Source organism: Balaenoptera musculus, chromosome 6, assembly GCF_009873245.2.
Source record: "Balaenoptera musculus isolate JJ_BM4_2016_0621 chromosome 6, mBalMus1.pri.v3, whole genome shotgun sequence".
In the NCBI taxonomy this organism is placed as follows: Eukaryota; Metazoa; Chordata; class Mammalia; order Artiodactyla; family Balaenopteridae; genus Balaenoptera; species Balaenoptera musculus.
In genome coordinates this window covers 26,803,608-26,818,963 of record NC_045790.1, presented here as the reverse complement: position 1 = coordinate 26,818,963, position 15,356 = coordinate 26,803,608, and the positions used below count along the sequence as shown (strand labels likewise).

General features: G+C 49.0%; 2 protein-coding genes across 13 annotated transcripts in view; one reads left to right on the top strand and one right to left on the bottom strand.

Annotated features, from left to right (window-relative positions):
• Nucleotides 1–14,332, top strand: part of NINJ1 (ninjurin 1) — a 32,555-nt gene extending 18,223 nt beyond the window's left edge. Inside the window, exon 4 of the mRNA XM_036854493.1 lies at nucleotides 11,433–14,332. Coding sequence (XP_036710388.1) covers nucleotides 11,433–11,572 — 140 coding nt within the window. The 3' untranslated portion in view covers nucleotides 11,573–14,332. The remainder of the gene's footprint in view (nucleotides 1–11,432) is intronic.
• On the bottom strand, nucleotides 667–15,356 carry CARD19 (caspase recruitment domain family member 19). 12 transcript variants are annotated; one of them, XM_036854482.1, is made up of 6 exons: nucleotides 14,881–15,232; nucleotides 4,433–4,575; nucleotides 2,798–2,951; nucleotides 1,542–1,601; nucleotides 1,223–1,294; nucleotides 667–932 (listed from the first exon to the last, which is right to left on the bottom strand). In XM_036854482.1, exons 1-6 carry the CDS (start codon nucleotides 14,885–14,887, stop codon nucleotides 817–819), a joined length of 552 nt encoding a protein of 183 aa, XP_036710377.1. In that variant the 5' UTR covers nucleotides 14,888–15,232; the 3' UTR covers nucleotides 667–816. The 12 variants fall into 12 exon arrangements, 11 of the variants coding, with proteins under 11 accessions (XP_036710377.1, XP_036710375.1, XP_036710380.1 ...); XR_005020207.1 differs by lacking the exon at nucleotides 1,542–1,601 and having other exon boundaries at nucleotides 1,223–1,499; nucleotides 2,794–2,951; nucleotides 14,881–15,036; XM_036854480.1 differs by having other exon boundaries at nucleotides 1,223–1,601; nucleotides 14,881–15,253.

Genomic DNA, 15,356 nt, shown 5'->3' with positions numbered 1-15,356 from the left:
GGAGGGGGTATCTCCCTGGGACATGTCACAGGAAGGGAATGAAGACGGCGGTGGAGCCTCTCATGCACTGGGTCCCCCTTCCTGGCTGAGTGACCTCTCCGTTCAGTCTTAGATTCTTCATCAGGAGAGCAGGGGCAGCAGCCCACCTCCTGGGGCTGCTAAGAGGAATCACACTAACACATGCTGGTACGAGGTATCATGAGGCATTTGGCTGGCGCCCCTCCATGGCCCAGGGCTCGGGTAACAGAGCAGCCCAGCGGGCCCTGTCCATCCTCGCCACCTGGGGCTGAGGGCTAGGGAAGGAGGGAAGATGGGCAGGGACAGGTGTGGGGACCAACAACACCCAGGCAGGGGATGGCAGGAGGGGTTCGAGGTAGGGAGTTCTGGAGAGAAGCAGTGGAAGGCGGCCAGGGAGGGAGGGAAGGGAACACGTGGCGGGGGATATCTGGACGTGGGCACTGGGGGACACAGCAGGGGTCATCTGGGGCAGGTAGCCCACATGGAGGGGTGAGGCCCAGGCCCACAGGGGTCTGAGAAGGTGGCCTGAGCAGGACCTGGGTCTTGGGTTGGACTCGGGAAGCCAAGAGCCCACAGGGTCAGCCCCAGCTAGACATGCTGTCATGTCTTGTGTTGGTATCATCTAGAAAACACTCCTGAGAGAAGGGATAAGACTCAAACATTTAATATTGTTGAGCACCTCTGTACAGTGAAGGTAAAGTGCTTGTTACATAAGTTATAAACAGTGAAACGTAAACACTTAGAAAAGCAAGCCAGCCCCAGGGCAGCAAGCAGCCAGGCAGGCGGGGCTGGGATTGGTCAGAGCCCCCCCAGGTCATCTGTGAGGAAGGTCAGCAGGAAGCGGCTGACGTGCCTGTCGACGATGACAGGGGAGAAGCCCAGGACACGCCGGGCCCCTGGCAGCACCTTGGGGTCTGGAAGACAAGGGGGTCTCAGAACCCATCGAGAAGGCGCCTTCTCTCAGCCTCATGGCATCGCTAGCCCCACACCTGAGTGATGTGGGGTCCCCATGCCGAGTGGGCCTGCTTGCCACTGGCTCCCCACACAGGACCTTGACAAGGTCAGCATGGCAGGAAAGGAACCGCAGGGCTGCCACGCTGGGCCACAAGTAGGGGGCCTCAGGTGTAGGCCTCCGTCCATCCGGCAGGGCTCTGCCCCATGGTCTGGAGAGGACTGGGCTGAGGCTTGGCCAGGCAGCACCCACCTGGGGGGCAGCAGTAGACGAGGAGTGCCAGCCCTGCGGCCAGGCCGAGACAGGTCAGGAAGGCCACGGGTCCTGGGGAGAAATGCACGTGAGCAGCTCCCCAAGCCCAGGAGGGCGGGGAGGGGTCCAGAGGCCTCGAGGGACAGGCTCACACCCTGTGCTGTGGTCAGCTGGGCAGGGACGTCCCCAGTAAGCACCCTGAGGGGGTCTGTCCAACAGGAAGCCAGAAACAGAACCCGACTTGGAATGGAGAAGCCCCCGAGGCAGAGATGGAGCCCTGGGTGGGGGAACAGAGAGAAGGGACATGGGAGGCGGTTACCCCTGTCACTGAGCTCACGGCCTGCGGTGCCCGAGTCTAGCTCTGTGCAATCTGAGTTCTCTGGAAACAAAATCACAGGGTGCAGTTAGTCGTGGGTGGGCCAGAGGGTAAGGTGGTTGCCCCGCCCTCGGGAAACCAAGGGGGCTGTCGAGCCCCCTCCCCCAGACCACCCAGGCTTCTCAGGTTGTACCGGCGCTAAGCCCTCCAGGCTGTGTTTGGGGGAAGTCAGCGCCAGGGAGGGAACCCTGCACAGTTTTGTGTCTTCTCCTTTTGTCCACTTCATGAGAACTTGAGGACCATGGAGTAGGGGGTTCACTGTTCCGTGGCAACCAGAAGGCACCAAACACAGCGCAAACACCTGCCTGTCCAAAGTCTGATGATGTTGATGTGAGGGCAGGGCGCTCTTTCTCTTTCCCCAGACCCCACTGGGGCTCCCCCTAACCAGCCAGCTGCCAGACAGCCCTGAGGGCACCCTGGTAGGTACTTGACTCCAGGCAGGGCTGTGTGGTCCTGACAGCTGTGGTGACAGGATCATCCCATGCTGGAGCTCAGGGCTCAGTCCTGCCAGCCTGTCCTTGGGGCCAAAGACACTGGCCCCAGGTCCAGCTGAGTGGCCTGAGATGAGCCACCTCTTCCCTCCCGGCCTGCATCCTCTCATCCGAGGACTGAGGGACAGTAGCCACTCCTCCTGGGGACCTGGGTGCAGAGGCCTCAGGACTGAGCTGCCATCCCCGCTTGTACCTTCCCTGCACCCAACCTGGCAGCTCAGAGGATCCCTCGGGGCTCACAAGCCTCCCGGGCCCACAGGCCAGACCCTCTAAACCAAAACACATGGTCTTGGACCAGCCATCTGTGTTAGAAACTGTTCTACAGAAACAGCCATGCCATGAGGATCTACCTGGGCGAAAGTGGACGCAACCTGCGTCGTGGGGGTTGGGGGGGTCAGCTCACTCAAGGCTGGTACAGCCTTCAGCTGCGAGCTATTTCTGATCAGAAGTGTAAGGGTTCCCAGATTCATTAGATTACAGAGGGAAGGGCAGAGCTGCATGCAAGAGACGCTACCTTTTGTGTAAAAATTGGCACAAGAAAAAGGGAGACAGAGGGACAGAGAGACAGAGAGAGGGAGACGTGGAGACAGAAATATCTATATTGTCTGAAATACTCTGAGGGTCACACAAGATGCAACCAGAGGGCAGTCTCTGGTGAAGGGCTGAACAAGAAGATGCCGAGGCCTGGGGACTGGGACACGCACTTACGCAGGGTGTGCCGGCTGGGCAGGCAGCTGTGCAGGGGCTGGGCGTGGATGTACAGAGCCCGGTAGAACTCCTGGCAGTCCCGCTCACCGCTCCGCTGCAGGTGGCCCAAGAGGTCGCAGAGACGTACTCGCAGAGATACCTTGGGGTTCCGGAACTGGAGGAGGAAGGGGCACAAGACAGGTCAGGCTGGAGGACTCTGGGCTCAGCACCCAGCCCCAGCTTCCTCAATGGCTGTGATATCATCTAGGTGCTTGGAACACCCACGGGGAGGTAGCAATTGCTACCACAGCCTCATGCACTCCCATGTGGCACCCAAGACTGTGCTGCATGGCCACTAAGCCTTGCACTCCCACTGGAGGCCAGGACAGGTCAGCAAGAAAGATGGCGGTGACATTATTCCAAGTGTGGAAATTTAGTGGCTTGCTGACTTGGTTTTCCCATTTGTAAAAAGGGAATAATAAACCCACATGGTAGGGTCATTACAGGGAATCTCTGAGGTAATGATAATTTCTAGTGGTTTACACTCTACAGGAATGTGATTCAAGTTTTAAAAAATAAATCAAGGATTAAGGAGAAAAAAAAGGTGGCTTTTTTGATGTGGTTGACTGAAAAATATGTGGTTGTAAAGGTCAATGGACAGGGTACTTGGCATTGACCCCCAGAACCTGGAGGCTATGGCTCGGTGCTGCCACCTGGTGGTGGTGTACCATGCTACAAGGAACTAGAATCAAACCACAAAGGTACAGAAGCTGCAAAGCAAAGGCAGATGTGCAGCAGAAGCCATGGGTACCTATGAGGAAAGGAACTGTAGTTTTGTGTGTGGAGTTTCCTTTTTCTCATGTAAACATCTGAGCTTTTCAAACTGTTTTTTACAATGAATGTGTATTCAACTTTTAATTACTAGATATAAATTTGAGCCCCTACTTTTTAACTCACTGTACTACTTCTGTAACTTAAGAAGCATCTGGGCCAGTAGCAGGGTCTGTGTTGATTCTAGTTCTGTTGAGGATCAATCTCACCTGTCCCTAGGAGAGACCACCAACCCTCCAAATAGCCCTGCACGTGGCACTGTTACCCTGTGCCAAGGCAGGAAGCTCAGCTCCAAGAGGAGAAGGACTCGCTCAGTCACCCAGATGGGAGGCAGGTCCTGCACCCCAAAGCCCGGGCTGGTCTCTAGCACCCACCCCAGCCCCACGGGGGAGCCAGAGAAGTGGGTGGGGCGAGCAAGGAGCACCCACTCTCACCCAGTGTCCCTGAATAGGATGGGCCAGATTACACCCAAAACGTTTGCCCACTTTGAACTTTTGGAAGATGCAGAGTAAAGAGCCCTATGGCACTGGGTAGGGCCTATCTGGTATCCCTGATCCCCTCCCACCCCAGCACTCCCCCTGTTCCCCCTTCCAGGTTTGTCTCATGTTGTGGCATGTTATCACATGTCTCCTGTGATCCTCCCAGCATTTCTGGAAGGGGCCAGAAGGCCTGATGGCACATAAAGAGACTAAGGCTCAAAGAGCTGATGTTCTGGGCCCAAGGTCACCCTAAGGAGACAGGTTTTCACCACCAAGCTGTCCTGCCCCCCGCTTCTCCCAGCCCAGAGAGGAAGGGATGGGAAAGCAGCCTCAGGTTCCTTGGCACCTTTTCCGCATCCTTGTTGCTGAGGATCTGGGGGTAGTAGCGGTTCAGCTGGAGGATAATCCTGTCCACCTGCTGCTCACTCAGGCGCCCAAGGCCTGTGAGGAAAGGCATGTCCTGGACCAGGCGGTCACAGTAGGTCTGCTCTGAAACAGAAGCAGAGAACACAGAGGGAATGAGCCAGCTCAGCCCAAAAAGGGGGTGGCGAGACCCACACACCATGATGCAGCCATGGCAGGGACCCTTCGCAGCAAGGTCCCCATGCCGGCCGAGAGGTGTACCAGCTGTAAGCACCTGGACAACTGCTGACATCCCAGCTCATGCACAGCCCAGAGTTCCCCCATGTCATGCCAACATCGTTGCCAGAAAGTGGGGTGGGTGAGTGCAGTGATAAAGGTTCATAGTGCTCAAAAGCAGAGCAGAGCCTCTGGCTCCTATCTTTTATGCCTGAGAGCTTATCGCAAAAAAACTCAGAAGGGCGAAGAACCTGCTGTCTGTTGGGCTCCCTCAGTGCCCTCTGGAAATAGCCAGGCCCGAGGAAGAGCACAGGCAGCCTGGAGAAGGCCCAATCTTGAAGCTCCTACAGTCGCTGTTGTCATGGGGACAGGAGACACAAAGACAGGAGCACAGGGTTTGGAATGGCCTGTGCTGGCATGGCCACCAGACACAGTGTCTGCAAGGCCTTGAGAAGCTGCCACCAACAGCAGACCAGCATGCTTGCTGCCCAGGAGGCTGGGGAATGCCTTTTCTTTTGTTTTTTTCTTTCAGAATCACCATTAAAGCATCACTGTTGCACTATCTTTCCCATTAAGAATGTCCCTTAGAATGACAAGTCTTTAAAGGCAAGGGGTGGGGAGAGGTCGGTGGGCAGTTGACAAAGAAATCTCTGAATCTCTGAGGGAGGGTCCCAAGTTCCTGCAGCACCAGCTGCCTGAACAAGTGCACCACCATACCTACCTGTGGCACCTTGTCCTGTTTCCTGGTGGACCCAGGGGATGGGGGGGCAGGCAGAGCTGTATAGGAGGAGAGTTTCTGTATGTGACTGAAGTTAAGTTGGTATCAATTCAAATTAGATAGTTGTAACTTTAGGGTATTATGTATAATCCTCATGGTAACCACAAGGAAAATGTCCATAGAATATACACAAAAGGAAACCAAAACGTGTTACTACAGAAAATCAACACAAAAGAAGGAAGGGAAGAAATGAAGGAAAAAAAGCTACGAAGACAGACAGAAAACAAACAGCAAAAAGGCAGAAACAAGTTATCCCTTATCAGTAATTACTTCAAATGTAAATGGATTAAACTCTGTAATCAAAAGACATAGATTAGCGAAGTGGATTTGTAGTATCGTGATTTATAATAAGAAATACATATTTGGTCTTTGTCCCAATTCCTGGCACACAGTTTCTAAAACCCAAGGAATTTCCTAAGTGATGAGAGCTGTGAAGGTGAAAGGATATCTTTTGTTACTCATAACAATCCCTTTCCAACCTCATCTGACTTTGTATTAATGAGGTGATTTTGGGAAAGCCCCTAAATAACCACAGGGTGGGAGCTGATTGCCAGTGGAACCAACCACGTAATTCGAGGGGTGGCACTTTCAGTCCTCCCCATCTCACTTCCCCTTGCAATGTCTGGAGAGGGGAGAGGGGCTGGAGGTTCAATCAATCACCAGTAGCCAGTGATTTAATCAGTCATGCCTACCTAAGGAAGCCTGCATAAAACCCCCCAAAAATGGGGTTTGGAGCACTCTAAGTTACTGAATATGTGGAGGTGCTGAGAGGGTGGCCTGCCTGGGAGGAGCATGGAGCTTCCATGCTTTGCTTCTCACATGCTTTGCCCTATGCATCTTTTCCATCCGGATGCTCATTTATATCCTTGAAATATCCTTTGTAACAAACTGGCAATAGTGTTTTCCTGAGTTCTGTGAACTATTCTAGCAAATAGGGTCACAAGGAGAGGGTCATGGGAACTCTGATTTACAGCCAGTCAGTTAGAAGCACAGGGGACCACCTGGCCTCGTGATCGGCATCTCAAGTGGGGGCAATCTCGTGGAACTGAGCCTAAAGTTAACCTATGGGATCTGACGCTATCTCTGGATAGATGGTGTCAGAATTGATTTAAATTATAGGACTCCCAGTTGGTGTCCACCAAAGTCGTGATTGGCATCTCAAGTGGGGGCAATCTCGTGGGACTGAGCCTAAAGTTAACCTATGGGATCTGACACTATCTCTGGATAGATGGTGTCAGAACTGAATTAAATTATAGGACTCCCAGTTGGTGTCCACCGGAGAACTGGAAAATTGCTTGGTAGGGGAAAAAACCCACACATTCCATAACCAGAAGTGTCAGAATTATTGAGAAACATAAGCGTTGTATGTAAGAGTAGAAGAGAAAATGAATTTTTTCCTCTCAGGATTTAAAAAACATGATTTAACTATATACCGTCTTCAAAAGACTCACTTTAGGTCTAAAGACAGAAAAAGGTTGAAGGTGAAAGAATGGAACAAGATATTCCATACAAATAGTAACCAAAAGAGAATTTACATTGCTATACTAATATCAGAAAAAAATAGGCTTTAAGGCAAAAGCTGTTATGAGACAAAGAAGTACATTATATATTAATAAAGTGATCAATCACCAAGAAGTTAGAACATATATGCACCAACTATCAGAGCCCCAAAATATTTAAAGCAAACATTGGCAGAATTGAAGGGAGAAATAGAAAGCTTTATGATAATAGCTGGAGACTTCAACAGACCACTTTCAATAATAGAATAACCAGACAGAAGATCAATAAGGCAATAGAGGATGTGAACAGCCCCATAAACTAATGATACCTAACAGACATAGACACAACACTCCACCCAACAATAGCAGAATATACACTCTTCTCAAGTGCACAGGGAACATTATCCAAAATAGACCACAAAACACAGTTAACCATAAAATGTGTCTTAATACATTTTAAAGGACTGACATAATAAAAGGATCTTTTCTGATCACATGGAATAAAGCTAGAAATCAATAACAGTAGGAAAAGTGGAAAATTCACAATTATGTGGACATTAAACAACAAATGCATCAAAGAGGAAATCACAAGAGAAATCAGAAAATACCTTGAGAAAAATGAAAATAAAAATACAGCATACTAAAATTTAAGGGATGCAGTGAAAGCAGTACTGAGAGGAAAATTTACAGCTGTAAATGCACATACTAAAATAGAAGATCTCAAATCAATAACCTAATGTTACATCTTAAGGAACTAGAAAAGGAAAAGCAAACTAAACCCAAAGTTTGTAGAAGGATGGAAATGATAAAGATTAGAGTGAAGATAAATGAAATAGAAAAACAATAGAAAAATAGAAAAACAAAACCAAAAGTTGGTTCCAGAAAGATCAACAAAATTGGCAAACCTTTAGCTAGATTAACAAAGAAAAAAGAGAGGAGATTCAAATTACTAATATCAGAAATATTACTATGAATTTTACAGAAATAAAAAGGATTATAAAAGAATACTGTGGACATTTATACCAACAAATTGGACAACCTAGATAAAATGGACAAATTCCTAAAAACACACAATCTACCAAAGCTGAATCATGAAGAAACAGAAAATCTGAAAGGACCTATTACTAATAAGGAGATTCAATCAGTAGTTAAAATGGTCTCAACAAATAAAAGCCCAGAATCAGATGGCTTCACTGATGAATTCTACCAAACATTTAAAGAACTAATACCAATCCTTCTCAAACTCTAAAAATAAAGTTACCATATGATCCTGCAATCCTACTCCTTAGCATGTATCTGGAGAAAACTCTAGTTTGCAACCCAATGTTCATAGCAGCACTATTTACAAAAGCCAAGACATGGAAGCAACCTAAATGTCCACTGACAGATGAATGAATAAAGAAGATGTAGTATATATATATATACACAATACAATATTACTCAACCATAAAAAAGAATGAAATAATGACATTTGCAGCAATATGGTTGGACCTAGAAATTATCATATTAAGTGAAGTAAGTCAGACAGAGAAAGACAAATATCATACAGTATCAGTTACATGTGGAATCTAAAAAAATGACACAAATGAGCTTATTTACAACACAGAAATAGACTCACAGACATAGAAAACTTATGGTTACCAAAGGGGATGGGGGGGATAAATTAGGAGTCTGGGATTAACATATACACACTACCATGTATAAAACAGATAAACAACAAGGACCCACTGCATAGCACAGGAAACTATACTCAGTATCGTGTAATAACGAATAACATAAAAGAATCTGAAAAAACTATATATATATGTATGTACATATGTATAACTAAATCACTTTGCTGTACACTTGAAACTAACACACACTGCAAATTAACTATATGTCGATTAAAAAACTTAAAAAAAGGAATAAAATACTTAGAAATAAATTTAACCAAGGATGTGGAAGACTTGGACACTGGATCTACAAAACATTGCTGAAAGAAATTTTAAAAGACACACATAAATGGAAAGACATCCCATGTTCATGGGCTGGAAGACTTAATATTGTGAGTATGACAATACTACCCAAAGTGATCTAGGAATTCAATGTAATCCCTATCCAAACCCCAATAAATGTTTTTTGTTTTTCATCCTAAAATTCATATGGAATCTCAAAGGACTTTTATGGCCAAAACAATCCTGAAAAGGAAAGAAGGTGGATGACTCATACTTCCTGATTTCAAAATTTACCATAAAGCTACAAGAATCAAAACTGTGGTACCGACATAAGGACAGACATATAGACCAATGTAATAGACTAGAAAGTCCAGAAATAAACACTATTTTGAGTGGGGGAAAAAAAAAGACTGAAGACAACCCACAGAATGGGACAAGTATTTGCAAAGCATATATCTGATTAGGTATTAATATATAGAGAGAGAGAATATAAAAAGAACTCCTACAATGCAACAACAACAAAAAAATCCTATAGGGCTTCCCTGGTGGTGCAGTGGTTAGGAATCTGCCTGCTAATGCAGGGGACACGGGTTCGAGCCCTGGTCTGGGAAGATCCCACATGCCGCGGAGCAACTAGGCCCGTGAGCAACAACTACTGAGCCTGTGCGTCTGGAGCCTGTGCTCTGCAACAAGAGAGGCCACGATAGTGAGAGGCCCGCACACCGCGATGAAGAGTGGCCCCCGCTTGCCGCAACTAGAGAAAGCCCTCGCACAGAAATGAAGATCCAACACAGCCAAAAATAAATAAGTAAATAAAGAAAGAAAGAAAAGAAAAGAAAAAGAATATAAAAAAAAATCCTATAAAGTAACCAATACAAAAATGAGCAAAAGACTTGCATAGGTATTTCTCCAAAGAAGATGTACAAATGACTACTAAGCATATGAAAAGATGCTCAACATCACTAGTCATTAGGGAAATGCAAATCAAACTACAATGAGATAACCACTTCATACACATTAAGGTAAAATAAATACATGGAGAGAGAGTGCATATGAATATGAGGATGAGGAGAAACTGGAACGCTCATGCATTACTGGTGGGCATGTAAAATGGTGTGGCCACTATGGAAAACAGTATGGCTATTCCTCAAAAAGTTAAACAAATACTTCAGCAATTTCATTCCTGGGTACACACTCAAAAGAACTGAAAGCAGAGACCCAAACAGGTATGTGCACACCAAGTTCAGAGTAGCATTATTCACAAAAGCCAAAAGGTAAAAACAACCCAAGTGTCCACGGACAGATGAATAGAGAGACAAAATGTGGTATACATACAATGGAATATTATACAACCATAAAAAGGAATGGAATTTTAAAACATGTATTTGACAACATGGATGACTGTGAAAACGTTATGCTAAGTGAAATAAGTCAGACACAAAAGGACAAACGTTGTATGATTCCACTTACATGAACTATCTAGAATAAGCAAATTCTAAAGACAGAAAGTAGAATAGTGATTACCAGGAGCTGGGGGTAGGGGAGAAAGGGGAGTTATTGTTTAATGGGCACAGAGTTTCTCTTTGGGATGACGAAAAGTTCTGGAAATGCATAGTGGTGACAGCTTCACAACATCGTGGATGTATTTAATGCCACTGAAATGGTTAAAATGGTAAATTTTATGTTCTGTATATTTTACCACATACATACATATAAAGGTGAATGGATAATATATTAAACTGTGGTTCAGTTTAGTAAGTTACAATGGAATATAATTCAGTGATAAAAAGACCTATGAAGTCACAAAAAGACCTATGAAGTCACAAAAAGACATGGAGGAAACTTAAATGCATTTTGCTAAAGGTTAAAGAAGCCAATTTGAAAAGGCTATATACTATATGATCCCAAGTATATGATATTCCAGAAAATGCAAAACTATGGAGAACAGTAAAAAGATCAGTGGTTGCCAAGGGTTAGGGAAGAGGGAGGGATAAATATGTAGAGCACAGATTTTTAGCCAGGTAAAACTACTTGTATGATACTGTAATCGTGGACACAGGACATTACGAATTTTTCAAAACTCATGCAATACACAACACAAGGACTTTAGTTAGTAATACCTAAAGTTATTAATATTCTATCAACATTGGTTCATTAAGTGCAACAAACATACCACACAAATGCAAGATGTTAATAATACAGGAAACGGGGTGTGGGGACCCTCTGTGCTATCTGCTCAATTTTCTATAAACTAAAAATGTTCTAAAAATAAAATCTATTAATTAAAAAGAAATCCTCTTTGGAAATTCCGTAGCTGAATTTTAAAGAAAAAAAATGAGAGTCACAGAAAGCAGATGAATTCTTGGATTGGGTGGGGTTCCCTGGAAAGGAGCATGAAGGAACTTTCTGGAGTGATAGAAATGTTCTGTCTTGATTAGGCCTGGGCTAGTTGTTCCATGGGTGTATTCATTAGTCAAAACTTATAGAATTATTCACTAAAAATGAGTGTATTTGTAAGTAAATACTACCTCAATAACGTTGATTTTTTTAAAATAGGGTCATTGAGGTGGAACAAGTGGGGCCTCCTCCCTGATTTCTTCCATGAGGCCAACTCAACAGACTGTCTTTCTCATCTCTCTCTCCTGATGCTACCTCCTCCTGGATGGTCTTTTCTCCCCCAGAATATGAATTTCTAACTTCTGATCCTCCGAGCCTCTGAAAGTCAACCTTGAAAATGGACTTGTCAGCAGCTCCAACTTGGTGAAGAAGCCATGGACAGGAATGCAGAGAGACCTGCCACCACCACACGGCAGGACCCTCCTGGCCACCTGGCTTCAGCATCTACAACCTCTCGGATTAAAGAGTTAATATTGGCCATAGTTCATGGAGTGTGCCCCATGCTTGGGCATTCTGTGGGCTCTAGGCATACAGATAATCATCATTCTTCCATCAGCTCTGCTACACAAGCATGACTACCACCCCCATTTTCAGAAGAAGAAACTGAAGCACAACGAGTAGACTTATCTAAGACCTGCCTGAGACCTCAACCAGCTAGGGAGTGATGTATCGAGGTCAGGACCCAGGCACAGTATTGGGGCCAACTCTTGACATCTAAAATTTCTGCCTCTCTAATCAACCTACTAATTAACTATGCAATTAGCTGCATCATGTCTGTTCCTGGCCAAGCCATAGGCTGTCCTGCCCAGCACTGCCAGTGTGTGCACCTGTGCATAGAGCCAGCACACACTAAGCACTAGGGAAGTTTGGGAATGAATGGACGTAGGTCCAAGGCTCAAGGGCGAGGGCTGTCAGTGGATGGTGGCCAGCATCTTGCAGTGGCTCCTCCTATCCTGCAGGCTGCTAGCCAGGTGGTGCCTCCATTGCCTGCAGCTGCCAGTCACCTGGCACGATGGCATAGCCTGGGGGCCAAAGCTCTCGGCTCTGCTGTGCGCTGTGCTTCCTGTGGTCTTTGTGAGCTGTGCACACAAACCACACCCAAGCAGCCATTCAGAGGCATGAGAAAGCACAAGAAAGGAAACCACTTTGGTCCCAAGTGCTGATAAACAGTCCCAGACAGTTTTTACAGGACAAAGGAAGAGGAATGTTCTGGCATAAAATTCACCAGACCTTCACCAGCAACCTCTGCTAAGCCCTACCTCCCCCATCATCTTGCCCTCCTGGCAGCACCACAACCATAGACACCCCCCCCCCCACAACCTGTTAGCCTGGCTTGGCAATCGAGGCCCTGTGGGAGCTGGCCTCACTTGCCCTCACCGGGCCTCCCAGGCCCCTGAGCCATCCCTGCACAGCAACCCCCAACTGCAGTGTACTGCCCAGGATTCCCGCCCTTGGCACAAGAATACCTGTCCCTGTGGTTTCCGCCTGGCTAACTCATGCTCACTGCCCTCCCGCCAAGAGACCTTCCTGAGCTCCCCTGCCGCCCCACCCCAAACAAAGTCCAGATGCTTGGACCTCAACCTCCCCTCCCAAATTGAATCTCCCAGAATCCCCTCCTGTCCCAGTGCCCAACCTGGCCTCAGGCATGGAGTTGAGATGGCGCACTCCCCAGCACACCACAAGGCAGGGACTGGTTCTGCAGCAACAGCAATTGCTGCAGTGACACTCGGCCAGTGCTGGCCCTGAGCAGACGCATCAGGCCCCACACACTCACTCTGCAACCCTTTGTAGAGGCCCCAGAAACAACACGAGGCAGGTTCCTGTTGGTGCATGGAGACAGTGAGCCAGGAACTTGAGGCCCGCAGCCTTGCAAGCCTGCCCATTTGACCCTCCCAGGCCTGTGCTCTCTGGGCCCCAGTTCCCCATACCAAAAATGAAGGGCTCTGAGGGAAGGGGTCTCTAGAGGCCCAGGACACAGAGATGGCAGGGAGAAAGGGGATTGGTGGGCCTGGGCAGGGTCTAGTCCTGGCTCTGCCACTGACTGCCCCAGCGGTCTGGGGCACCTGCCCAACCTGACACTTTATTTCCTCATCCACACATAGAGATATTCCACTTTTCCCCATAGAGCAGTTCTGAATGGGAAGCACCTGATACAAGACCATGTGCACAGTAGGTACAATAGACCCTGGAACAATGCGGCGGTTGGGGGCGCAGATCCCTGAGCAGTCGAAAATCCACACATTACTTTACAGTCAGCCCTCCATATCCATAATTTTGCATCCAAGGATTCAGCCAACCTGGGGTCATGTAGTACTATAGTATGTATCGAAAAAAAATCCACATATAAATGGACCCTCACATTTGAAACCTCAGCTCAAAGGGTCAACTGTACTCAGAAACAGCAGCCACAGATAAAAGAATTCAGAGAGATGACAGGGGAATGCACAGCAGCTGGGGTCTCTTCTGGCTAAGGCTGGGACACTGGTGTCCTGGAAATCACCAGGTTCCTGCCCATGAAATCCTACTTGTGTGCAGGACTCAGGCTGGGACTCCAGTGAGTGCTGGGGAGAGAACAGGGGCTTCTGGGGCCTCCCTGACCCCGTGGGCCACCCCTAGGTAACTTCTACCTCATGAAGCAACCTGACCATGCTGTCATGGGCTCTGTCACCAGCCTGTCTCTGTCATGGAGCTTCTCCTACAGGGAAAGGTCCATAGAGAAGGGTCACCCTGCTCAGTTAGGGTCAGGAAGGTGGTGGGCGGGTCCCCATTCGAGAGGCCCTTGGCGGATGGCTGGGCTGGAGAACCCATCCTGGGAAAAGAAGGAGGGACTGGGGCAGTTCAGTATGGGGCACAAAGCCTTCGGGGACCGAGTCTGTGTCCACAATTCCCCTGGGCCTGTCGCTGGGCAAGGGGTGCAGCATGGGAGGCACCACAGAGTCCCACGGGTACCACGCACTGCCCAGGTATGCACCACCTGTTGGGCATTCTCCTCAGGTGGCTGTGAGGATGGAGTGTCTATATTCCCTGATAGAAGCACAGTAGAATCATTTTTACTTTCACCTCCCACTGTCAGGCCTCAACCCCCTCCCCCCCCCACTGCCCATGCAGCATCTCCCCACCTACAGACGTGCACTGGTCCCTGCCCTCCCGGAACCACCCACGACGTGGCCCCCACCCACTAGAACCTTCCATGGCCTGACCTGGCCTCACCCCACAGAACCATTCCAGGCCTAGCCTCTGTCCCCCAGAACCCTCTAGGGCCTCACCTGGCCTCGCCCTCCAGAACCCTCCAAGGCGGGGCCCCCAACGCTCAGAAGCCTCCAGGGCATGACGTGGCCTTGCCCAACAGAACTCTCCAGGGCGTGTCCATGGCCCCCGCCCCCAAGAACCCTCCAGGACCCGGCGTGGCCCCGCCCCCCAACAACCCGGCCCCGGGCCGCGAGCTGCTCTGCCGTCGCCTAGTCGACAGGACACTCAGTCACGGCCAAGGTCACTCGCCGCCGCGAGGAGCGGCCCCCGGTGTGGCATCGGGACACCCGGACCCTATGGGCCACCGTGGCCGCGCGCCCGTCCCTGTATGGCAGGCACGACCCCGGACCGCGCTCACCTGTCATGGCGCCGGCACGCCGTGCACCCAGCTGGCCCGGCCAGTCCCCCTGCCGCCGTCAACCCCCTGGCTGGCCGTGCGCTGCCCGTCGACCCCTGTGACGGTCGCCCGCTCTTTCCCTGTGAGCCCCGCCCCCGGCATCGTCGCGGCTAAGCCCTAACCCCGCCCTCACTGAGCCCGCCCCTTCCCGATAGGCCCAGTCTGTAGCGTCCGCTGCGTAGCCTCGAGGGCTCTAAATCCCCATCCCTCACTCGAGCCCCGCTTCCGAACGCGTGGGCTACGAAAGCTGCCGAGCCCTTAGCCCCTCCCCTCACTGGGCCCGCGCGGGGCATCGGCTCTGTCACCGCGAGAGCTCTAAACCCCGCCCGCATTGAGCCCCACCCTCACGGACGTTAGCTCTGTCGCTGCCACAGCCCTTGAGCCCCGCCCCTTGCTGAGCCCGGTCCTCATCAGTTACTGGGCCTCTAGAAGCCTTA